We start from the raw sequence: 24,909 nt of genomic DNA on the forward strand, positions 1-24,909 counted from the left end.
GCCCAGGATGGGAACCATTTCTGCTTAGCCCCTTAATGGCTAGCCTCCACAGGAGCGACCATTTGTCAAGGCAAGTTTCTCCATGCTCCCTGCAGACAGGACATTGTTGGAGGATCCTGGTATAGTCAGGGGGCTGGCAGCTGTCCACAGCACCTTGACAACTAAGCTCCACTCTTCCCAAAGCTCTAAGCCACAGAACCACAACAGAAACAGAGTACAACACTGCAGCATTCATTTACAGGATGTATTTATTACACTGTAAAAAGTCCATTGGATTTGTAGCCATTTACTCTGTATGTACACTGGTTGTACTCTCATCCCAAATGCAGGTTCCTCTCAGTACAGTATAAACTGGGTTGGAGTCTGCCCATGCTCCTCCCAGTCACCAGTGGGATTTCCAAGATCGATATTATTGAGAATTTAGCCAACTAATTAAGAGAGGACACAGAATGGAGATGCAGCACTTGCCAGGCAGCCAGCTCTGTTCTGGACATGAGGAGGGGAAGAGTGGGACATCCTTGCTGCAAGGCAGAAGCACAAGAATGACTACTGGGGCCTCACCTGCAGTAGAGAAGGAGGCAAGATCCCAACAACTAGAAGGTACGGAAGGGTGCAGTCTCTGCACAGCTTCCAAGAGAAAGCACAGCAGACTTGCTGGGCATCTGTCAGCAGGTGCTACAGATTCCCACATCTCTTCTCTAGCTGGAGAGGATGTTCTCCTATGGAATGGGGCTGGACACCAAGAGGTCAATGCAGCAAATGGTGGACAATAGAGCACTGCTGTGCACCCTGCAGTTGTGGCTCCCCGAGTAGTGTTTTAGAGATGGCCATGGGGCTCTGCTCTCAGTTCACAAGACTGCATTTCCTCCTCATCTGCTTGACTGGGCAGAGCTTTCTGAATTTGCTCCCTCCAACCAGAAAGCCTAATTACTTTTACAGGAGGGGGGAGAAAAGTGGGGCTGCCCCTGACAGGCTCCCCTGCTTCCTATCTGGCATGCAGATTGCTGTGATCCTTGCTGCAGAAGGAAAGCACATGGCTGCAGGAGACAAGCAGCCCTATGCAGCAAGCTGGGAGCTGTGCTGTAAGCGATCAACATTTCTACACAAAATTCTCAACCTGCTGAACCCAGGCATGCCCAGAATCCAAATGAAGCAGCACGACCAGAAGCATGGGCAGGGAAGCTAGGAAATGGCTGGGGAATTGTCCAGAGACTGGACTGAATAATCTGAGAGGCAGTCCTGTACTGCAGTCCTTCTACTGTGACATCAAAGAGTTTTCCCTCTTTACCAGATGAACTGGTGGCAGCTTGGTCCCAGGCTGCTGGCTGCAGGTACTGCCTGGCCCCTGAGATTGTGAAGGCAGGAAGGAGACTGGTCAGTGAAACTGGGCACCCCTCCAAGAAGACAGGGATTTCTAGGTGGATTTCTAGGTGGTTGCCACAAAGAAGGGAGCAGAATGTGACATGCTCCAGACAGATTGTGGCAGCAGCCCTTCTGCCCAGGTTGGCATCATCTTCTAAACCAAACATGCCTGCTACCAGAGAACATTTGGCCAGCATCCTCCACCCACAGAACTTCCTTAGCAGACAGACACCCTCAAACTAATTGACTTCAGAGGTTGTCATGGGGTCAGTGGGCCTTTGAGTAGCTAAGAGAGGAACAGGAGAGGTGGCTTCAATTAGAGCTGGGTTGAGAATGATTGGCAGAGTCATAGGTGGCACCCCAACCTGCAGTGGAGAGGCAAGAGGCTGCAGGATGAGTGGTGGCTGTGCTGCTGTAGGAGGTATGTCTGTGACAGGGCTTGTCTTTATTGGAGCTGATGCTGGGAAAGAAGGAGGGGCAGAGGTGCTGATAATGGGTGAGACAGGTGCAGCAGGTCTCTCGGACTCTGGAAAAAGAAAGAGACAAAATAAATCCGTACACAGGCCCTTATAAAGTCACCTTTCAGCTAGAAGCTAAGTAGATCTGAAGGTCAACTCAGGGGCCTCGTCAGACTTGTCCTTTCCACATACCTTTATGGAAGGCCTTAAGGAGCAGGTGCTCATCACAGGCATTCTGCTCCAACTTCTGTCCACCCCCAATAACCTCAGCAAGAAGGCCACATTTGGAAGCAGAACAGTCCCACAACATCAAAGGCCTGGTCACTGTAGATCATATAGATCCATGCCACCATGCTGGGAAAACAATTCCAGAAAGAAGAAAACAGGACTCACCACTGGCACCCACTTCACAGGACTTCTCCAAAGGAACCAGGTGGGTGGCTGGTCTCACATCCACCACAGGAGAAGGGGGCAAGGCAGACACTATTGATTTCTGATGCTGCTGCTCGACTGCTATGCTGGGGACAGGCTCTATGAAAACAAAACAAGCAGTGAGCCCACACATCAGTTTGCTGACTCCTTTTGTCCACTCTGCCCTCCTTACACCAAGCTTCCACAGGCTCACGTGTCTATCATTTCATCAGCATCCATGCACTATGGACAAGGTGGAAGTGCTGGGTCTAAGACTTCTTTTTTGAAGCCCTCTGTACCTTGGATGACTGTCTGTTTGAAGAGCTCATCCCGCAGCCGGGGTAAGAAACAGTCAATCCGCTCCCAGGTGATCTCCCAGAGATCCGAATATCCCGTCCTGGAGTCAGCACTGTGGAATATCCCAGCTGTATCCATTACAAGCAGCATATTCTTCAGAGACTCTGGGATGGCTTCCAGCTGTAATCAGAGATACTCCTCAGAACACAGAGGATGGACATATAGCAATGAACAAAAGCTCAAACCAGCTGATGGGCTGCCCTGGAAATGGACGCTGAGGGAAGATACTGTGGAATACAATGTTTTTTTCAAGGATTAAAAGGGTAAAAAAAACCAAAAAAAAAACCAACCAAACAAACAAACAAAAAAAAAAAAAAAAAAAAAAAAAAAAAAAAAAAAAAAAAACACCAAACCAACAACAAATCACCTTTCAAGTTTTTAAGGTTAAAACCAATGAATAGTTGTTTGAAGCACTGCAACATCGCTTTCAGCACCTTACCAGTAAGTCACTGGAGCCAGCATGCATGTATTTGTCCATAAAGTCCAGGATTGTCAGCCACAGGGCAGCAAAAGTGGTCAGTGACAGCAGCGGGGAGAGATGTTGTAGGAACACCTAGAAAGAAACCACAACCACTGTCAACAAGTGGTATAAGGACTGCTGCCCGCAGCTTGACACCCTAGTATTGCAAACCAGGAACTGCCCCTCCTTGTGGCAGGCCCGGAGCACGCACAGACTCTGACCACACCAGAGGCCTCCACTCCTCCGAGTTGTGTATGTGGAGGAGTGGATCTTGTCTCCCTTGCATAAGGCCACTTCAGTTTGCATCACTGTGTCTTCTAGCTCTTTTCGGACTCTCTACCTTAGGTACTGATAGTACTCTCAGTACTACCAGCTGTGACATGCTTCATTTCACTACTAGAACAGATTGTCTTCAACTTATGTCAAGTGAAATACTCTCTCCATTCTTCATAAAGTCACAAACTTCTTCCTGACAATTTTTCCAAAGGCCAGGAACATAGAGACAATTCTGGAAAGAAGGCATGCCCCAACAGCAGAAGTTGGTGCAGAAGCCCAGCACTGAAGACAGTTAAACTAGCAAACTGACACCTATCCACATCAGAGATGCTGAAAAGCTAATGGACTAACCAGTTTGTTTTTTCTTGAGGTACATGGTTTCCCCTGATCTTTCAGGCAGCAGAAGCATGCTTACCTTAGAGAGTAGTGTTGAGGCTCTCATCCTAGTTTCTTCCATTCCACCAACATCAGCTGGACTGATATTCTCAAGTAGCTTGGTTAGCAGAGGAAACAGCACCTGATGAATCAGACACATTGATATTCCAGAGCTGAAAAATGACCAATACTTGTCTGTTGTGGTAAACAAGCTGCTCAATGAGATGGTGATGAACTGGGACACCATTCTACCACTTCTGCACACAGCTTTGCTCTTCATGACAATGGTCTCCTGTCTACATGCCCAGCCCTATTAGGAGGTTACCTTGTTGAAGCAGGACTCCCATTCCAGGGCATCCAGAGCCTGCAGGTCATGTACCAGGAGAGCTCGCTGCAAGTAAGTGAGTGCCTGCATCCGTACCTGCCGTCGGGCATCACAACACAGCCAAGCAATACCTGCGAGAGAAGGATTCAGGGCAAAGCCCACATGGAACATGTCACATCCCTACTTCCACCATCTAGGGCAAAAAAGTTTACTGAAGGTCAAATGCAGTCTTAGGAGAGAGAGAAGAGAGGAAAAAAAAAAAAAAAAGGGGGGGTTGGGGGGGGAGGAAAAGCAATTAAATAAAAAGGAGGGGGGGTGGAGAAAAAAGGGGGAATAAAGGTTTACATCTGTTCCAGGCCACAGATAGGGAATCTGATGTCAGATCCTGAAGGAAGCTGGCTGCTAATTCACACTAAAGATATCTTTTCCAGACACAATTCAACTTCTTTTTCAATTACTACAGACCCTAGAAACAATCTCTGCCTGCTTTCTGTGGTTCGCTCTTGGCTCCTCAACTTTCCTGAGTGCTGCCATTATTTTGGAAGTGTCTCTGCTCACTGTCATCACAAGGAGTTGACTTTACCCTGTAGCAAGGGACACCAGCAGTTGGACCACAGTGTTCGGGAATCCGCTTCGATTTTCCTGCCTGCTGTCTCTAGGTGGCGCTGCTCCTCTGCCCAGGAGCTGTAGATGGTGGCGGCTCGTGTGTGCAAAGTGTGCATGAGGTCCAGGAGCTGCAAGTCAAGCATTACATTAAGCAACACACAGGACTTAAATTTCTGAAGCAACTCTGGTGCCTGCTCTCACCCCAACCAATGCAGAAAGGCTCAGGGCTACCCAGGCCTGCTTCTTGTATGCGCATAACCATTGATAGCTATGCTTTCCCAGTGGTCAAGTGCCAGGCACCTTCAGCAGGATTTGTGTTGGTTCAGTAGCCACTGTCAATCCTGGTTTTGAGGAACAGCATCCCAGTCCTTCCAGGAGACAGAATGGAGTCTTTCCTTGCACAAAGCGCTGACGTTCCCAGGCAGATGGAGAAATCCACTAATTCAGCTGTGCTGTCCAGGGACAGACCTCTGCAACTTTTTTTTTCTTGTCTTTTTTTCAGAACAAAAAAGGCAGGAAGATGCAAAGCTCCCTCAGAACAGCTCCGTATGAGCAAATGGCAGCATTCTAGCCACTCTGCTACTGAACTGAGGCCCAGCAGCCTGGCAGTCAGCAGGCCTGTGCCTTCAGACCTTTTAAGTACCAGCTGGAGAGAGAAATTACTCCCTCATCCAGTCTTCTGTACTTGAAACCACAGTGCCTCAGCCCACAGGGCTTTCCTCTCTCCACAAGCTCAGATGACCTGTCAGATTCCCCACTAATCCTACATGAACCCCATGCTTTCAAACCTCGATCCACATCCATCTTACCCACTATAGTATCTCACAGCTCCAGATCCCACCCTCCTCACTTTTCAGAGGACTTCAGTCTCCACTGCTATTCTGCTTTTGCCTGTCCAAACTGCAGTCTTCCTCTTTCACTGCAGAACCACACACTGCCACCACCGCCACCCTCTGTTATCTAATGCTCACTAACCCAGGATGCAGCCCCACTTTGACCCAGGAAGAATTCCAGTGACTCCCTAGCAAGGCGCTGAGTATGGGAAATGAGAGGAGGAAATCCTTGCTATACTTACGTCTTGACTAACCTGTAAAGACACAGTGTGGTAGCTGGCAGGGATGGTTTCATCCTCATCCTCATCACTGTGTGCGTGCGCCTGGTGCTGGCTCAAGACCCGTGGTCGCCGTGTGGAGCTCTCTTTTGGCTTTTTTTTTAACCGACTAGATTTACTGTCATACCTGTGGCTCTTCCCCCTCTTCTCCTGGGACTTGTAGCCTAGAAAGCAAGAGGCAGCAACATACCATCTACACAGTCCATCACAAAATCTTCTGCCTTTCAACACACACCTTTTGACATCCCAAGCGGAGTGCCATGTCCTATGAAATGAGAGCTACCTGCTTCTACAGGTACCCAGCATCCCTCAGGAACAGCCTTCAGCAACAGCTGATACTGGTATCTTCAGATCAGCTCCAGACCTCCCCTCCATCCCAGAGAGAGGGATAAGAGTAAGGTCCCTGCTGCCAGCAGGAGCCACAACATTTTCTCACAACAGACCATTTTCTTGGGGTTAGAGTCCCATTTTCTGACAACATATTTCACACTTCTTGCTGACTGGCTAGTCCGAACGCAATCTTGACTGTCAAACCAAGGTCCACCTTACCCCCATTCAAGCTCGCCTCCACAAAGATGCGGATGGTTTTGACACAGAGCTCAAAGTTTTCTGGTGTAACATGGGCAGCATCTCGTACAATGAAGGACAGGGACTCTACACACTTCATGAGAGACTTTGTGTCATGTGGGCCCAAATCCAGCCCCACAGTCAGGCTGTACTGGTTGACAAGAGGAGATGGCCCCAGACGGCTGACCACAGCAGTAGATCTGGAGGTGTCGATGTCATCTTTACCCACCTGCAAAGCACAGCAAGAGGATAGCAGGAGAGGGTAACATAACAAGCAGCACCTCATGCACATGGCTGGAAGGGCATTTCTTCTGAAGCCAAGAGATAAAGTTTCTCTAGGATCCATTTCCCTTTCTTCCTCATTTGCCTCCAGGCTTCCTCTGCATCTGCATCTCCTCCCCATCCTCTCTTTACACTGTCAGTTCATCTTAGCTCTCTTTTCTACTGTCATATCCTTTCTCTCCCTACTACACACACTCTGCCCACAATCATGCTAGGATCAACCTTCGTCAGGCACCAGAAGCTCATTGGCTACTCACCACTAGCCAGCCACTGTTCATGACATCCACATCTGTCACTGAGCGATGCATCTTGGCTGGCTTCCCATGGTCTGTGTAGACCTCTGAATCAGAAGTATAACCACGGTCCAGGCTCATGTCACTTGGATGATAGGAGGACGAGACCTCGCTGTCTGACTGAGCACCTTCAAGACAAAAGGCATAGGTTTTAGATCAAAGCCAAATCAAGAACTTGGAAGAGTAGTTGTGGATAAGGGAGCAGCAATCCAGATTAGTCAGATCAGCACACCACCAGTGTGAACTGGAAGAAACTGGGGGGAGCATGGCAGGAGACAGAAGGAAACACAGGTCTCTGCACTATTTCTGCTCTGTGGGTATGTTTGGATTTCCCTTTCAAAGGCAAAGGGCTTTCCATCCTTTGCTATGTCACTTGTCAGCCTGACTGTGGATGAATTTAAAAAAAAGCAAGAAGTCCAATGCTTTGACCCTCTGGAAGAATTGGATGCACCACACACCGTAAGATCTACTGGAGGTGCTACATTCAGACAAGACAACTCCAAAAGCACAACACAGAGTGACATGAATCACATAGCGCCTCTGGGTTCACTCAGCTCCACACTAATACTGGTCGAATCTTCTCAGCAGTCTACATCAGCATAATCCACACCTGTCAGATCTACTTTCTCTGACCTTTAGGATAGCTTTAAGTTTGATGTGCCCCCAGCACAGAAATCTCTGCAAGGGCCAAATTTAAGCTACCAATATAATGTTATTTAGAAGCAGAAATTAATTCTCTCCATCACTCAACATTATCTAGAAACTCACTAGCAGAGAGATAGGATTGCTATTAACACAGTACACCAAACATTTCAGGAAAAAGTAAAGGAGCTAATGCTCTGATGTGCAAGGTGCCACAGTCAAGTAGTTTGCCCAATCAACAAAGAAAAAAGCAGTTAAAAAAAAAAGAAGATAGCCCAAAAGATAAAGGCCATAAGTGTTTGCAAAATCAAGTTTCTGCACAAAGTATTAGGAGCTAGCAAGGAAGTCTAGAAAAGCAAAGAAGAAAAATGAAGGCTTCTAGAAAAGTCTTCTCTTGATTCTTGCTTTGAAAGTCTGAAGCTGTCAGCCTCAAATACACTGCCAGCTGGCTAAAGAGAAACAAAGTTGGTTGAAAAGACCAACTTTCTAGCACAGTCAAGAGAAAAGGGAAATAGGGTATTGGTCTTCTGGGAATGGGTCAGACACTCTGAACACAAATGGATTTGGAAATAAAATTTTGAAGAACAACTCACTTTATGAGATCCTTAAAATGGGGACAGAAAGGAGTCAGTCCCACAAAAGACAGAAGTATGACAGAAACAACAGCTGGGTTTACATTACAAGCCCAGATGAGAGATTAGGGCTATATTACCCAAGGCACCAGACCACAACCAGCAGAAAATGCTCCTTGGGTAGAGCAAAGATCGTCTACAGCTGCCACAACTGATATCCGTTTTCCTCCCACTGCTTCCCCAGGGACTAGCACCTGGACTGCTGCTCACAAAGTAGGAAGAGATGGCAGAGTAGAGACAGGGACAGACCATGGCGTAGGACTGAACAGCAGGTGCTGGTCTTTAATCTCACTAATGTAGTTTAGTATCAGCTTTGTTTTCTTGCAGTCCCCTTTGCTAATTGAAAAGCTTGAGAAAGCAGCTGCTTATCTGGCAGGCAGGCATCAGATTTCCTAGCAAAAGCTGGACTGTCTTACCTGTGTCATTATCTGTCCTTGCTGTAACCTGCAGGGCTGCAGGTGGCTTCACCCCAGACCCAATACACTCCAGGAGGGTGAAGAGCGTGTACCAGTCATCCCCAGAGTGAATGTTGGCAGCATTGGTCTTCAGGAGTTCATGAAGGCCATAGGCAACCTCGTGACTAACTCTGGACAGCACATTTGGCTTCATCATGAGCAGGATACGCAATGAGAGGAGAACCTAGACAGAGAAGGAGGTAAGAAAAACAGATCCTATCATTTACACTCCACTCCCCAGCAAAGTCCCCCTCCTTTTAGAGCTACTTACAACTGCTGTTTTGTTGTTACCTGGAACAGCGTTGGTCCATCCAACAGCAATTGGTATTCTGTGTTGCCAGGTGTAGCCACAAAACCCCAGTAACTGACTTTCAGAAATTTCTTACCTGCACACTGATTTCTTCCCGACGAAGGAGCCGAATTGCCAGTCTCAACAGCCCCACCACTGCCCTCTCCACCAAGAAGCAGAACTCCACTGCATGGACACAAAGATGATAGAGGTGGTCTCTGACAGTTTGCCAGACACAGGTCACGCGGTCCCTAGACACAACAAGGATGAGGGAAAGGTAAGATGAAAGCAGATGAAACAAGAGGAACCCAGCTACTTCTCCCAGAACTCCAAACAACCCAGTATTTCCTCATTTCTATGAAACACTCCACATGGGAGACCGGAGAACAGACACAGAGACAACAAAGCTGCTGAATTTCTGATTTACTTCATTACTTGCAAAGCAATCAGGTAGGATTCTGGATCAGGCAATCTCCCCTCCAGAGTTTATAAGTTTATGTTCTCCAAATCTCAGGGTACCAAGCAATAATTCATGGGTGAACGGCCCCTCTGTTTGCACATGCTAGACTAGAACTGCTAAGCCCTGAAATTACACATGCTGCTTCAGCTGGCAAATCAAACACATACAGAAGTCATTCCCTGGACCCAGGCAGCAGCTTCAGCAAAGCAGGGACATTTACAGTGAGTCTAGATGTATTTCAAGGTCATACCTGTTCTCTAGCACAATCCTCAGAAGCATCTCCAAGCAGAAGGCAGCATCCTCTTCATCATATGTATCTTCATCAGGAGTCACAGAGATTAGAGCCTAGAAAAGCCAGGAAACGTTTGTGAATCATGAGTCCCCAAAACTGAGGGACCAACAACTGAGGACCAACAGAATGCTTTGAGTCTAGGCAAAGTTGCCCTTTCCTGTCTGGTCAGGTCATGCATAGTCTACAAAAATGCACTGGATAGAGGTCAAGTTAAATATGTGGAAAATGACGTATTTTTTAATTATGCAAGATACAGTAGGAACTTAAAAGATGTTAAACTCTGATGAAGTCTCTCAGGTGGAAAAGAATTCTGAAAGCCAGCAGCTTCTTGCCAAGAATGGGAAGCACAGAAAAGACAAGACATACTTAGGAATGACTATAAGTACTGGAACTAATTGTATTAAGCCATCAGCTTGCAACTGAAGGGAGAATGCCTGACATAATAGGCGTAAGAGCAAAATATTTCCTTGGATCTGCTTCTGCATGTGGGCCAACAACATAGCAGTCTTTGTGTGATCCAAACAGCAAGTTGTGCTTCAGCTGTTTTAAGTACTGTTCTTTGGGGTTTACTCACTTATCTTTATTTTAAAACTCAGTATTTCTGAACCTCTGCAATAAGCCTTGATAAATAAACCTTTCCTTTTTTTCAGCACAAGTCTCAATAGCGTCATGTACCCTCTTGATGAAGCCAGTGAACTGCAATTCCATCAGCCTGAAGGTAAAGGCACTAACACCTTAAGGAGCCATTGAATTAGGCAGCACACACACTGCCAGCTCATAGAGCATCACTGTAAGGGTTGCACTACTGTATTTGCTTTTGGAAGTAGTGAGCAGCAGCCAGATTCTTTCCACACTAGCCTGAGAAGCCACTACAAGAACTGAGGGAGATGAGTTTCTTTAGTCAAAAGGTTAGTAAGTCCAGTCTTACTACGTCTCCCACAGCTAGGTACCCCATTACCTAGGGGCACACAGTCAATTACTTCTGTACAGCTCTTGCTTCTAAAGTGGCCTTTTAGAATGTGTTTGTCAGGCACACAGCATACTAGAGAAGATGAAAAATCATAAGCTTAAGATCCTACACAGAGTTATATATATTTTCAAACACCATGACCTGCTCAAGGCTTTTAAAATGCATTACATAATTTTATGTCTTCCTCTGCCACTAAAGCAGTTGTGGCTGCCAGCACAGAAGTTACACGTGAACAGCTGACCTAATGACTGATTTCATATCCTAAACAGGTCCAGGACCTTTTCAGGGGACAGAGAAGCTAGGCAAATATGCAGCACATATGCATGATAGCATACTTGTTTCAACACCAGTCCAATTCCTTGTGCACTATCTCTCACCTTCATGAGCTCCTGGAGAGATTCAAGTTGGAGGAATTTGCTTTCTGTGATCAACTTCTCAGGATCACATTGCTGCACAAGAGAGAAAAGAGAAGTGTGTGTGTGGGGGGGAATGGGAAAGGCATACAAACAGATCCTCCTGAAACATAGCTTGTTCCCAGGAAAGACACAAATAAGGGCTTCCACACAATTACCTGGAAGAAAACTCCTGCCAGCTAGTTCACTCCTTTAACATCGCTTACTTCTAACATACATGACCTGTGTTAGACAGATTTTAACAGGTAACTGCTCTGTCCACACACTACTCAAACCCCAGATGCAGATTTTGTTGGCATCACACACCTCAACATTGTTTTGGACAAGATTACTCATTTGAGAATTCATTAATTTGTCTTCAATTATAGGACTGCGATGCCAAGGGCAGATTACAGCCTCTTGTGGGAATCATTCTTGCTCTCGTGTGGCTACATTTGTGCATACAGCAACGTAAGACCCTTTAGCTGTCAATACAGATACACTCTTCTGCAGTTTCTTACAATTCCCAAGTTCCTCTGGACCCTGCAACACTGCCTAGAAACATGAATATTTATTTATGCTGCTGCTGCCTTTTGTCCACAGGAACAAAAGCAGGTTCTTTTTCAGCCCAATATGTTACCTTTATGCATTCCAGAGCTGCTCGCTTTGCCTCCTGTGTCTCTGTAGATGGCCCTCTCATACCAGATTGCTCTGTCCCACTCAGGGTAAGCCAACTAACAAAACTCAGCACTGTAGATTCACCACTGCAAATCAGAAGATGCCAGCATCAGTCAGAAAACAAGAAATTATATTATTCTCCAGCTCTGGTAGAATAAGAACTGTCTGGGCCATCAATGCCACTCACCGGTTAGATGGCGTCTCCTCACGTTGCAGATAGATTTTGCCGTTAGGATCCACAAAGTCTTCGACCTGGAAGAGAGACCAGAACATGTTATATGGTCTGCTTTGTAGCCTTCCCCTGCCAGCCCTGTAAGTTTCACATAGTGATGAAACACTACATCCAGCCACCCATGTGCCAGCTGCAAACCTGAGCTCTTCAGCCCTTCACCCCTTCAGAAAAACATCACACCCATCTGGCAATACCAATGCTCTAACACTTCATGCCTGTAAGTATTTCCCTCTTCTGCACAATATGAAAAATCTGTTTGAATAAGATGCATGCTGGAATTTCTTAAATCCAACAAAAAGTAAAATTAAAAAAAAAAAAGAAAAATACATATATGAAATTATACCAAAGAGGCTGGTACTGGCACATAACTCAAAAGCTACACCCTTTAAGCCCTTCCAGCTCTGCACAGACTTTATCAGTCAGGCCTTTGCAAGAGAGCTCTCCTCCTCTTTGAACTGGTTCTATGAAAAACAGCTTCCCCCTCCCCAGCTCTTCAGTTGCCCAGGAGCTGGCTGTTATTACCTCCACCATGGCCTTGGGCAGCAGCTCTGCTCGGAAAAGCTGTAGCATGGCCTCCATGATGTTTTTCCAGCCCTCCCGCAGAATGTCCCCATGGCGATGGGCCAAGTGAAACACAGTCTTTGCTGCAATATGGGCCTTGGGATTACTTCCAAAAACAGTGGGCAAGTTCTCAATAGACTGCAGGAAAGAAGAAGGAGTGGCAATCGGTCAGCAAGAGATGTTTTCTTTTCAACACAAATTAGGGCAGACTGTTCAGAACTGGTTACAGGAAAGACAACAATCCTGTATACAATGCTTAGGCACCTCCTCAGCTCGTATTCACTCTGCACAAAAACAAGGACAAGACAGCTTACCCTATACAAGCCAAATCACTGAACCACCTAGACATAAGATCTCCAACAATATAGAGCATTTTGGAAGTGCTTACTGAAAACTCACTAGCACTGATTTATTCTGCTGTAGAAATTCATTCCAGGATCAAAGCTTTCTACAACACCTCTCCTCTGGAAGCAGCAGTTACTCCACTCCATTGTTAAAGAAGAAAACTATGGACAAAAGCATTACTGATTTGCAAAGCCACACCTACCACACTACTTAACAGCGAGATTCAAGGTAAGAGTGAAGAACCCTGACATGAGGTCTCTGCCAATAGCTGCTGGATAACAATTCCTTATAATCTGTTCAAGGCACTCACAGCTTTTCAAAACACAAAAAGTGTGCTAAGCCTATTTAAACCAAGTACATGCTACCAAAACAAGAAAAAACTCCACAAGCACTATCACACACTCCCAACATGCTTAACTCTTCTGCAGTTACTTAAGATCACTACAATGCTCCTTTGACAAGAGGTGGGCGTTGCCATTCTCTTGCTTATGTGGACAAAATCCATACTCACTCCTTCATCATGGAAGGAGAGAGAAAGATGGGTGATAAGATGGACTGAAAATGTGGCTCTTCCAATCTCAGACCTGAAGTTCAGAAAAACCTACCTCTTGCTTCAGCCAGACTGCTGGCAAAACTATTATCAAAATCAGTCTTTGATCTAGAGGTGAACTCTATTAGAAGGGCCAGTCTGGAAGCCTGGCAGAAATGTGACAACCACTTTGTTTCTGCCATTGTTGCTATGGGAAAACCACACGAATACGTGAAAGACTGAGAGCACAAAAGGCAATATGCCTGGTTTTACACTGTGAAAACAAGCCACAACTTCTAAATTAAAACATACAGGGGTTCTGTTGCTACTACTGAGTCAGTATGAGTCCCTTCCCTTTCTCTTCTTTCAACCAAGGCAGCCATGCATAACAGCTGCAGTGCTTGGAGAGGATGCCTGATCATTAGGATGATCTGACCTGGGAAGTGACTAGCAGCTAAATGACACTTTGATGTTCTTCCCTTGCTTTCTAACAGTTGTTCTTTGTTTTGTCTCCTCAGCCCCTGAAGACAGCCCTCCTTCTCCCTTTTCACCAGACTAGTCTTTCAAATATTTGTTCAGTTGTCGTATTCCACTACTGTCTCCAAGGCTCACAGGAATTTATGACAGCAGAAAGTAATTGATGTACTTGGAATCTGGCCAAAGATAAGAACTCACAGCCCTTCACAAATCCAGAAGTCCCTGATTTTACATCATCACTTAAAGACATGCTTGCTTAACTTACAGAGACCTCAGACTGTTCCAGATTCCACTCTCATAACTAGATGAGAGGCAGCTGGCAATAGCTGGTGCCTCTGAGGGCTTAGTCTAGTTACTTGTACTATGTAAATCTATGTCAAACAGTTGTTTCATGGCAGACATTCCTCTGCTTGTGTTATCTATTGGTAGTCTCAAGGTCTGGTATGCCTGAAGAGGGTCAAGTATTTCATCTCTACTGTTGTGAGCTGTAAAGGAAGAGGAAATCTAAAGCAACCTCACTGTTTCAGATATTTTTGTCTTTTAATAGTCAGTCTAGTATGTTTTTCTGTCACCAAATGCCAGAATGCAAATGACAAAAAACACCCAGTTCAAACTGGGTGCAGCCTAATCCCATTAATTTGCAGGACTATTCCCTTTCTTCTATCCCTTCAAGGGATTGGAAAAAAAAAAAATCACCTGTCTTGGTCTTTTTACTCCCAAGTTTTCAGTCCTGAATGATCTTGTTTCCTCTTTTGGTATGTATAGCAATTCTATTCTGCTGACTGTGGGTCTTGTGTTCTTAGAGCAATGTTATTAGATTCCTTGTGAGTTCTAACCCTTTAAAGGGGTTGTTGTCACCTTCTATTTAGCACAAAGTATTGTTTGCCACACTTTCTATCAAACACTCTGGGAAAAAACAGGCTGATGCTGTCACACACACACAGATTTGGGCAAAGAAAAGCTTACACTAACCTCCATACCTTGAATTCATTCTCACAGTACAATCATGCAACTAGTCTTTAGGGTTTGCAAAAAGTGGGGCTAAGAGCTTACCTTATTACCATACTCCACATACCAATCGATAATTCAAAGCATTTGTTTTTCTAACTCTTCTATGCTGAGTGGACGCACAGCCCCTATGCTTTGGAAGAACAGCTCACAAAGCAGCCCATCTTGGTACCACATAACCCCTGGAACTAAATATTCAACAGCTGAAATGCATAAACTTACTTGGGATCATAGATGATCACTGTCGTCGTCATAGGGAGATCTAAGTCTCCTCAGATCAAGTAGATGGAATAAACTCTTCTACATAATGGCATTCTGCTCTGTACAAACTGCCACTTGTGAGTGAGCAGGAGGAAATTTTCATATCTGACCTGTCCTATGGAAGTCCTGCTTCACAACACATTTTTCATTACCTCCTCCAGAAAACTAAGCTGATAAACATCTACAGACACTGTAATAGCTAGAATAAGCATATTATTAGTGCTTAAAAGAGAAAAAGAGTTCTGATATCCTACAAGGCATGCTGCTTCTCCCTCCTTGCAAACTTACCTCACTGCTGAGGGCTGTAAACTTGCAGAGAGAAATTATGAGATTGTCAAACACATCACTAAGGCCATAGTGAGCAGAAATCATGGCACACTTCCTGGGGAAGGAAGAAGAAAGAAAATACTGTAATAAGTCAGCACAGAAAAATCTGTCTAAAGGACAGCAAATCAGACATCCTCTCTGTTGACTTTAGATCTTCCTTTCCACCCACTTGCAATGAATGCTGATGTATAGAAATCTACTATTATCCCTCAAATAATCTTAATCTTCATCCATAGATCCTGATATTTGTCTGTGCTGATGCAAGGATCACTTTTAAGAAGCGAGTCCAAACAGACAGACTACTTGCACCTGAGCCAATATACCTAATCTCCTGTCTTGACATAAAAGAGTGGCTGAGATTGGCAGCAGCACTGCCAGTGTAGTTTCCAAGAGATCATGGCTATAGCAGTACATTAACAGAGCTTCAGAAGTTTGCTCAAGGTATCATTTGGTCCAAACTAAGCGTGACCAAAGATCACTCCAAAACAGCTTCTCACAGACAGCAAGGTTTTTGAACACTGATCATCTGGGAGAGAAAAATAGAAAGAAAAAGCCACCATTCCATTCAGCCACAGCTATTGCCTCTTACACATGAGAGGTTTTGTTCATATACAAGGATTTTGCCAGCATCCCTGTGCAAGAGTGACTTTTCCCCCTCACTTCTAAGCAGCACAACTATATCAGTAAATCTTAAATATAACTAGGTTGGAGTTTAACAATACATATTCCAGGCACTTTCTTTGATTACAACATCACAGTCAAGCCAGACAGTGAGTGGCAAGAGGTCAAGAGGGGATAATTCAACACAAATGACAGAACAAAACTATTGAACCATAGTTCACAATACAATGCTCTTCAATTGATACAAAAAGTGACAGCTGATATTCATTGTGATATCTTGAGTGAGTAAACAGGAGAAAACAGGCACACTTTAACTCTTCTGGCTCTTCAACGAATGCAAGAGTTACCTGAAACCAGAGATAGCCTTCTGGATTATTGTTTCTTCTAAGCTCTTGTCAAAAACATAAGAAAGTGCTGCAATTGTTGGCCCCCATGTCATAGTGAAGAGATCATGGTCATAGCTTCCAGGAGGCACATGGAGAAATATTCCCTCATCAGTGGCACCACGATGTAGCAGGACATTCCAGATATAGTTTTCCTTCACCAGACCTGTCTGTTCTTCTGGCATCACTATCTCATCATTTCTACCAGGGAGGAAGGCAGAAAGGGTGAATTTTTCATTCTGAGCCCAATCTAACTTTTACACAGTGCTTTCACTACATGGCCCCAAAGCTAAATGACACCTCTAGAGTGACTTTGCCATCTCCTGACACATTCTATTTTCCTAGGCCTACCTGCTTCCCCTGCTCCTCTTTTACATCCTGGATATGGTCTGGCAGCTCTCAGCAGCACCTAACAGCAACCATGTAAGGATAGTATTGAAGAAGAAGCTGCCTAACACTACAAGTGAAAACACCACACTTAGTGCAGTTAAATGACAGGAAATTTTGGACAGCACACTGGCACAGCTTCACCTCCCCATCCCAGCTTCACTCTATTAAAGTGCTCCACTTCCCTCATTACTCCAAGATTAAAAAAAAATTAAATTGTTACAGCACTGCTGTCAACAGCAGGCATAAGGACCTTGTATAAGAATAATGTAAATAATCATATTATGACAAAATCAAATATCAGAAAACCAAGTAGTACAAAATGAAGATAAATCAAGAAACCAAATGTATGATGGGTGATTCATAACCAGAGTATCACAGCTCCTTACTCTAACTGGCTGGAAGCTATACAATAATAAAACAACTATGATTAATGTCAAGTAGTACTTGCAATTCCAGGTTAAAAGATATCAGCTATAAATACATACTCCCTAAACTTAGGTAACATTGCAAAAGAGAGAACTTGCTGCAAATGACCAACTAATTGAACAAGAGATCTGCTAAGAATAGCAGATTGAGTCTACCTGAAAAATAGAGGGCTTTCTGCAACAATCAAAAAATAACTTGCTTCAGCTGGGAAACAAGTTTTCATGTACTAATGACAACTATTAAAACACTCTTGATTTATGCATAAGAAATAAACTAATTTTCAGGCTGTGCATATTTTGACAAGAGCAATCATTGCTGAGACTATGCAGGAAAGTATGTTTGCAGTCAAGAGGTGATTTTTTTCTAAAAACCCATATTTGATTAATGTTAACAGAAGCAAATGAACGGGTTTACTTGGAAAGTCTCAGGAAATGAATTGTACTCAAAAGTGAAACGCTAAGATCCTGGTCATGAACTACTCTGTACAGATTACAGTCTGGGAGTTGTTTTGGTTTGTGTTTTTCCCTAATAATACAAGGAAAACAACAGTTCCTCAATCTCAGCTATGACACTGGGGCAATCTATCTGAGATGGAGCAATACTGACATTATATACCAATAACCATAGAACATACTGAAAAAGCAGAAGTATCTGCTGAAAGGATGATAAAGGGGAATAGTCTGGGATAGAGGAACATATGAGGACAATCTCAAGGTACTACTACACCATCAGGGAGAGAAATCAATCAAGACTACCTCTCTATTAAAAAGCCAGAGCTACCTCTTGAAGAATTTCTAGATATTTAGTATAGGAAGCATAGCTACCTTCCCAGAAAAGGCTCAAAAGGAAGAGGGTCAGACTAATCACACTGCCCTGCTTCCAGCCCAAGCCACTGCAGACTGAAACCTGCTGAGAGTCAGAGGCATATCCTGTCTCCTCAGAGATGTAATCCTCTCAGCTTCATATCGTCTGGGCCTGGATTTACTGATAGGTTAGATTTTAGAGCTATTCTTAAAGCTCCCTGCCCAGAGCTAGTCTGCGCACAAAAGGGCTTCAGCCACCAGGCATTCCCATCAAATAGTGGTGAGTGTGCCAAGAGCTTCAGGGTAGCAGAAGAGACTGGCACAGACAGTAGCCTCCTATGAAGGCTCTCAAAAGCAAACATATGAAACCAAGACCTGAATATGTTATGGCAAGGCACCAGTGCTGTCCTGGGGATGAAATACCATTTCTAGCACTACACTTAAATTTCTAAAGAAGTCTAAAGACATGATGTGGAGAACAGAGCCTTCTTAGATATAGAATTTTACATGTGCTGGTCTTGCTCACTAATAGAAGTGACTTTTCAATTTTTTTTTTAGCTTAAACTCTGTGGATTAAAATACCATGGCAAGAATCCAAAGATACAAATCCAGTGCAATCACTGTCACAGGTTTGTTACCACAGCCATACATGTAGCTGGAAGTTGGTCTGAGGGCAAAAGGCACACGACTGGCAAGTCTCTCTCTGTATGCTCCAGAGATCTCACGGATCAAACAACTCTAGTTTGCTCTCTACATACAAGGAAAGGACAGGTAGATTCTTACTTGATGGCATGGTACATGTCTTCCAATATGTCCTGTTCAAAGTCTTTGCCTCCATTCACACCTTTCAGGTTCTTCCGAAATTCCTGTCAAAAGTTACACCGACATTTATTCCTAACAGCTCCAGCTTTAACTGCTTGGCTAGGATCAGAACTCCACTTGTTTTTCATGGAACCAGAAGGAGATTTTCCTGCATTCTTCAACATGCAACCTCCAAGTTCAAAGATTAAATGCTATTCTTAGTAGTAGCAGTGTGCAGCAACCCCTGTCTCTGCTCACAAGGACAAAACACAGACACAAGGTAATACATGCTTAATTGAGGTGGGACATCAGAATGACAGGTCTGCACCACTGCACAGATACTCACAGACCCGAACCCTCTACAATACCACAGCAGATCAATAATCCTTTCATTCTTACTATGTCTTAAGACACAGTTTGCTCACACACACAGAAACCTCTTGATGAACTTGGAAAGCTTCTACTAAGTTTGTATTTCCTCAGACTACCTCTTGCCCACAGCTCCCCTCTTCAACTGTAACAAACTTCAGCACTGCACATCACATTATTGTGTAAACAAATGACAAATACCAAGGGAAAAAAAGAGAATGCCATCAAGATAAAACCAGGTACTACAGTGATACCAGAACCAGGGAAGACAGGTGCCTAGAAGAGTAACACCCACCTCCAGAGTCATTGGGACATTCTGTTTGCGAACATTATGGTTGTGCTGATCAGTGTTCAGCATAATGACTGCATAGGCCAGGGCAAAGCAGGCATCACTATTAGCAAATGGGGACCCGTTTGATTTCTGAAAGGCAAATATATGTTCAAATTAGTCCCACAGGAACAGTGATGTCAGTGACACACAACAGTCATTTTCCTACCCATGGTACTGAACCATCTCTTGGACAAACATAAATCCTAGGCTCTGGCTCCAGCTTCCAAGAAGCACACCAAAAATCTATGTGTCACTGCCATACCCCACAAAACAATAGCTGGTGCCTGCAGGGCACAATATGCTTATATAGGCAGTTTGATCTGACATGTCCATCAGGGCAAGCAGATACACACAGTTTTGAGCTTTCTGCCCACCAAGTACACACCCTCCAGTGTTCTGTGAAGGCTTCCAACAGTCTCTGGATTACAGGTGCTTCTCCTGGTAATCTGAAGGCCTCTAGATAAAGTCTCAAAGCTTCATCCAACCTTAAGCCCTGGAAGCTGAAAGTTCTGCAAGAAGAATTAAATGCAATGAGGAACTGAAACAGGATGGGATAGGTAGGATAAAGTTACTACAATCTTGTTTGCTTCAGCATCAGAATACTACATTTCACAGAGAACACAGTAAAGAGTGGGGGGTTGGGAGAGAAGAAATATAGGATGAATACACAAAAGATAGTAAGAGAGTCAACAATCCTACAGGTGACTATGTATGTAATCATCACTCCGGTCTTCACAGACACTTAAAGGAGATCGAGTATCGTGCTTTTATACGCATCAAAGGCGTTAGCACATGCAAGAGTTGCACAGAATCAAGGCATGGTGGTACACAGAGAACTAAGCAACACAAATCCAGTGCCCCAGGAATTACTCTTCTACTGCTGTTTTTAACCACAGAAATCTTCAAACTTTCACTCCTTTCTGATAAAAGATATACAGAAAGCTACTCACCCAACAAAGCTTTCCAGCAAGTCTATGTTCTTACGGTCACTCACAAATTCCCCAATCATCTTTTTGTCCAGGCGAGGATTTTCCCGTAGCCACCTGGCCACCTCATTGTTGTCGATGGGAGTGGCAAGAAGGTTCTTCTCCTGCAGAAACTGTATCCCTTTCTTTGGCTTTTGATTGAACTGCTCTGTGCCAGTTATCAGGAGCTGGAGGAGACATTTTGATAATTACAAGCTTGAAGCACATTTCTTTGTTTAGATTGTCCTTGGCATTTGAACCAAAAGCAAAGTATAAAATAGATGAATCTCAGCATGATCAAGTTTATTGTACTTTGTAATCCAGTAAGAAGGCTAACCAAGGCCAGAAAACCTGCTTTTATCATAAGGATTTGCTATCAAATAATACTGAGCAGAGCAAGTATGAGCTGCCATCTTTAAAAGGCTTTGACATTTCACCAAGCAATTATCTTTGCTAACCCAAACATCACACCTGTTCTAGTATGTGAACAGAGCAGAGGAAGGTCTCTTAGGAACCTCAGACATGTGACAAGATTGCCTCTACCCAGTTACAACACCAGTAATGCTCCATGCCCTCCTCTGTCCTCTTTGGCTTCAGGCTCTGGTACTCTACCTCACTGCTAGAAGACACGCCGCAAGAATCCTTCGCACTTATTCAGCAGGTGCAAGGAAGAAGTGCCACAAAAGCTTAAACTAAGAACCAGAAAATATTCTGCTAGTGAGACAAGGTCCCAGGAACATGTGACATTTCAGCATTACAAGGTAGGCTGGGAAGAGAAGGTGCAATTTTGGTTTTGAAGGGAAGTACACTACTCTGTGCCTTGCTTGATTCATATTTGATGACACCAGAGCAGTGTCACAGAGAAATAAAACACCTAAGAGAGGGTTAACTGAATGTTCTTGGTAGTGTTCAGAAAAACCAAAAGCACAAACAACTGTATGAACTTTACTAAAGGCACCAGAACAAATGTCAGTTCCCTATCATGATCAAACTGCTAGCGATGACCTAGTGAACTAAATTTGTGACCACCATGACCACTAGCTCCCCTGGGTTTCTCTGTATCTCAGCAGCCACCAGCCTTCTGTTCTCTGCTTCCCCTGCCTGTGCGAACATCCTCAAAATGCTGTGAAACACAGACCCTGAAATAGCCTGGAGTGCACAAGGAGCCAGTGAGTGCATAACAAAGTAATAACCATGTGCTGCACCAGTATAACATGCCTGAAGGGACTGCATGACGCATTTCTCTTTACCTGCAAACCCTGTAACGCAAGCCCTAGGGTATTCCATAGACTGCTTATATTTCTAAGACCACCTGAAAGGAGACCAGACTGCTGGCAGTTTGCACTGAATTTATAATCACATCAGTCCTGTGCTTCTGAGCTTCTTGGCCATTGCTTCTGGAAACAAAGAAAACTTTCCATTTGATGTATAATTTTATTTATCTCTTTTCCTTCCAGTTGTGGTAATGTTTAGCACTTCAGAGATTAGAGAAAGCAGAATGCGTTGGTGTCATTACTTAAGATGAATGTCTTGTGTGCCCTGTTTACATGCTCAAGATGAAAACACTAGATTTATGGTCAGGAAAGGACTTTCCCTGGGCATAAACCAGAACAGATTTATGAACATCCTTCCATCTTCTGCTGTAGCATAAGGCACTGTTCTTTTTCTAAGACCACCTGGAACTTTCTTTAACAAACAAACATGATGAGCACTACTCCCAGTAGAATCATGTAAAATAAAAACACCTACACTGAAGAGAGAGAAGTCAGGCACAAATCAAAAACCTTTCTTTTTACCACCAATGAGTGATTCAAAGACATTTTTTTTCCACTACATCAGCTGGCTCCTACTACTATGGTCGCTCATGTTTCAAACAGAATGTCTGTCATTTTCATATCGAAATTCAGTAATCTCTTTCTTCCTAAATAACCTAACTACCTCATGTATATGTTGTGCAAAGAGAACAAAAATCTGCAAAAAACATCTACAAATAAAAAAGATCCAACAAACCCAACAGAAAAAAAACAAACAGTCCCATGTAACCCATTGGGTTCATTGGCTGTCTCTGGAGGTGAACATGTACGCCAATACCTGAGGTGTGACACAAGACAGCAGATAAACACAAAGCCACCAGCACAGAGCACCTTTGTAAACACTAGACCTAGACTGGAACCATTCAGGGAATGGAAAAGCTCTACAAAGTTTAGACCATAACTTGGTTGAAAGAAATAGACATCTAGACAAAGTATGGCTTTGCCACAATCAAGGCAATCTTTTCGGTGATCCTTAAGGCAAAGCAAACAGGGGAATGAACAAATCAGAATACCAAGCTAGACTGTTAATTTCTGTTCTCAGTACAGTCCCCATTTACAGCTTTGATGAGTAGGGAACCTGTGCTTTTTGATGAAAGTACCTCATTATATCCATATAGGGCAAAGTAAATTCAGCAACTTTCCCACCCAGAAATCAGATGGACCTAGCCTACAAACTGTGTAACAAAACGTTCTCAAGACCTCTTGCAACTTTTAACACAACTAAACCAGAACAGTTAATAATGACTGCTGCCTCTGCAAGGTAGCAGATTTTTCAGTGAGTATTTAATTCTTATCAGGAGAGACTAGAACTCAGCATCTCTGAGTTATATAAAGCCACTTGGGAGAGGAAACAAGAAGAACACTCAAAGATCCATTTGTAATATATTCCAAATCATACCTTCTTTTTTTTCTTAATCTGCATAAGTTCCTGGGGGCTTGGAAGGATACAGGAAAATCGAGTAGGCTTCCTGGAGATATGCTTCTCAGCTAGAAGGACAAAGCATCTTACTGTTAAACCTACCCCCAGAGTAGCATTCAGCCCACTACACTGTCCCATCAAAACTTTCAGTTGTGGAGACTGGCTACAATGTGCTGCCCTGTAAATGCCAATCACACTGCTAATATTCAGTTACTATATTCCTACCATGCACATTTTCCTCAGCATAATTGCATAGTAGTTTTGTGTCATAGGCAGTTTCACACATCCACAAGATTTAATTATCTGTCTATTCTGAATACCTGTATTAGTGATCTAACTCCCTCCCAGAAGAAAAGCAGTAGTTAGTAAGCACATATAGCACACATAATAAACAAATATTCACCACATATATCTTTCTAATTTTGAACACACACACACACACACACACACGCAAGCAACAGGGGTCTATAGTATAGCAGGACCAGTCAGCAAGTATATACCCAAGTATATAGTCTCAGCATATACCCCTCAGAGTGTTAGGGTGCCATAGAGACTATTATTACCTGTTTCATTTCCTGCTTCCAATTCCACGCAGCCCTCCTTCATGTGGTCAGCCATGAGGCATCCACTGGTGGGAGGACACACCCCAGATGGCTCCAGGACTGCACTGGAAGATCTTCCCTCACTGAGTACTCTCTCGCTATCTGAAGAAGTTAAAAATGTAAAAGTTAAAACCCCCACACATGAACAAACCCGTAAGCCAAGGAAAATTGTAGCAACAGAGAAATGATAAACCAATGACTCTAAACTGAGCACACGTGCTTATTCAAATGGAGGTGCCCTAAATAACTGTGATTCTTCAGCACCCTCAGTATTTTTTCTGTATGAATTCCATGGCATGCTCTTCTTCTGTTGTGACAGCCAGACTTCACATGGCCTTTATATAAAGCTTCATATGAGGGGCACATTTTAACATCTGCAAATTTTACAAGTAGCAAAGTTACTAACATCAGCGTGTAGACATAAAATATGCAACAGGAAGACTAAAAAAAAATATATATTTAAGGAGATGCTTACAGCAGCTACCAAAATGAAATCTGCAAGTTTAGCACAAGACTAAGCTTAATATCAAAACATCAAAGAAAGGGGTCTTACTATTGCTTGTTTCTTTGGTGCTGTTCATGGTTTCTGGGCTGGATTTGACAACTTCCTTCTCTTGTTGATGTATGTTACTCAGCACTTTGGCCTGGCAATGTGCCTCAGTGCTATCTATCACTGTCAGCAGTGCTTCCAGAGACAGGAGATGGACAGTATACAGCTGTCCAGAAACTGGGAAGGCATTCTGGGAAATAAAATATAAGTATTAGTCAACTTTCATGCCTTTCCCATCATAATAGGGGAAGAAATTTTCCCAAACAGTTTGGGGAAGCCTAAAGCATTCAGCAGAACACCTAATTTTTTTCACACACTTTTTTTTAGCATATACTCAATGCTCTGACATTATTAGAGCATAATAGATATTCTTTCCTCTTCTGCTTCCAAGTGTTAAATGGCTGTATTAATCTCTACAGACTACTGACCCCAAAACTTTTGACCACTCCCCATTCTGAAATTCTGCATCTGTGCTCACCCTTGTTCTGAGTGACCCACCCCA

General features: G+C 43.8%; 1 protein-coding gene across 1 annotated transcript in view; it reads right to left on the reverse strand.

Annotated features, from left to right (window-relative positions):
- Positions 1-1,509: 1,509 nt before the first annotated feature.
- GBF1 (golgi brefeldin A resistant guanine nucleotide exchange factor 1) overlaps positions 1,510-24,909 on the reverse strand; it is a 98,599-nt gene continuing 75,199 nt past the window's right edge. Inside the window, exons 15-39 of the mRNA XM_054382601.1 lie at positions 24,411-24,597; positions 23,235-23,323; positions 20,508-20,710; positions 19,943-20,066; positions 19,522-19,647; positions 18,840-18,922; positions 16,402-16,638; positions 15,395-15,488; positions 12,448-12,624; positions 11,881-11,945; positions 11,656-11,779; positions 11,001-11,072; positions 9,612-9,706; positions 8,999-9,152; positions 8,574-8,796; positions 6,848-7,011; positions 6,291-6,537; positions 5,718-5,905; positions 4,608-4,758; positions 4,025-4,155; positions 3,740-3,841; positions 3,028-3,141; positions 2,531-2,708; positions 2,214-2,351; positions 1,510-1,888 (exon numbers count right to left, since the gene is read on the reverse strand). Coding sequence (XP_054238576.1) covers positions 1,602-1,888; positions 2,214-2,351; positions 2,531-2,708; positions 3,028-3,141; positions 3,740-3,841; positions 4,025-4,155; positions 4,608-4,758; positions 5,718-5,905; positions 6,291-6,537; positions 6,848-7,011; positions 8,574-8,796; positions 8,999-9,152; positions 9,612-9,706; positions 11,001-11,072; positions 11,656-11,779; positions 11,881-11,945; positions 12,448-12,624; positions 15,395-15,488; positions 16,402-16,638; positions 18,840-18,922; positions 19,522-19,647; positions 19,943-20,066; positions 20,508-20,710; positions 23,235-23,323; positions 24,411-24,597 — 3,753 coding nt within the window. The 3' untranslated portion in view covers positions 1,510-1,601. The remainder of the gene's footprint in view (positions 1,889-2,213; positions 2,352-2,530; positions 2,709-3,027; positions 3,142-3,739; positions 3,842-4,024; positions 4,156-4,607; positions 4,759-5,717; positions 5,906-6,290; positions 6,538-6,847; positions 7,012-8,573; positions 8,797-8,998; positions 9,153-9,611; positions 9,707-11,000; positions 11,073-11,655; positions 11,780-11,880; positions 11,946-12,447; positions 12,625-15,394; positions 15,489-16,401; positions 16,639-18,839; positions 18,923-19,521; positions 19,648-19,942; positions 20,067-20,507; positions 20,711-23,234; positions 23,324-24,410; positions 24,598-24,909) is intronic.

Source organism: Indicator indicator, chromosome 7 (genome assembly GCF_027791375.1).
Source record: "Indicator indicator isolate 239-I01 chromosome 7, UM_Iind_1.1, whole genome shotgun sequence".
In the NCBI taxonomy this organism is placed as follows: domain Eukaryota; kingdom Metazoa; phylum Chordata; class Aves; order Piciformes; family Indicatoridae; genus Indicator; species Indicator indicator.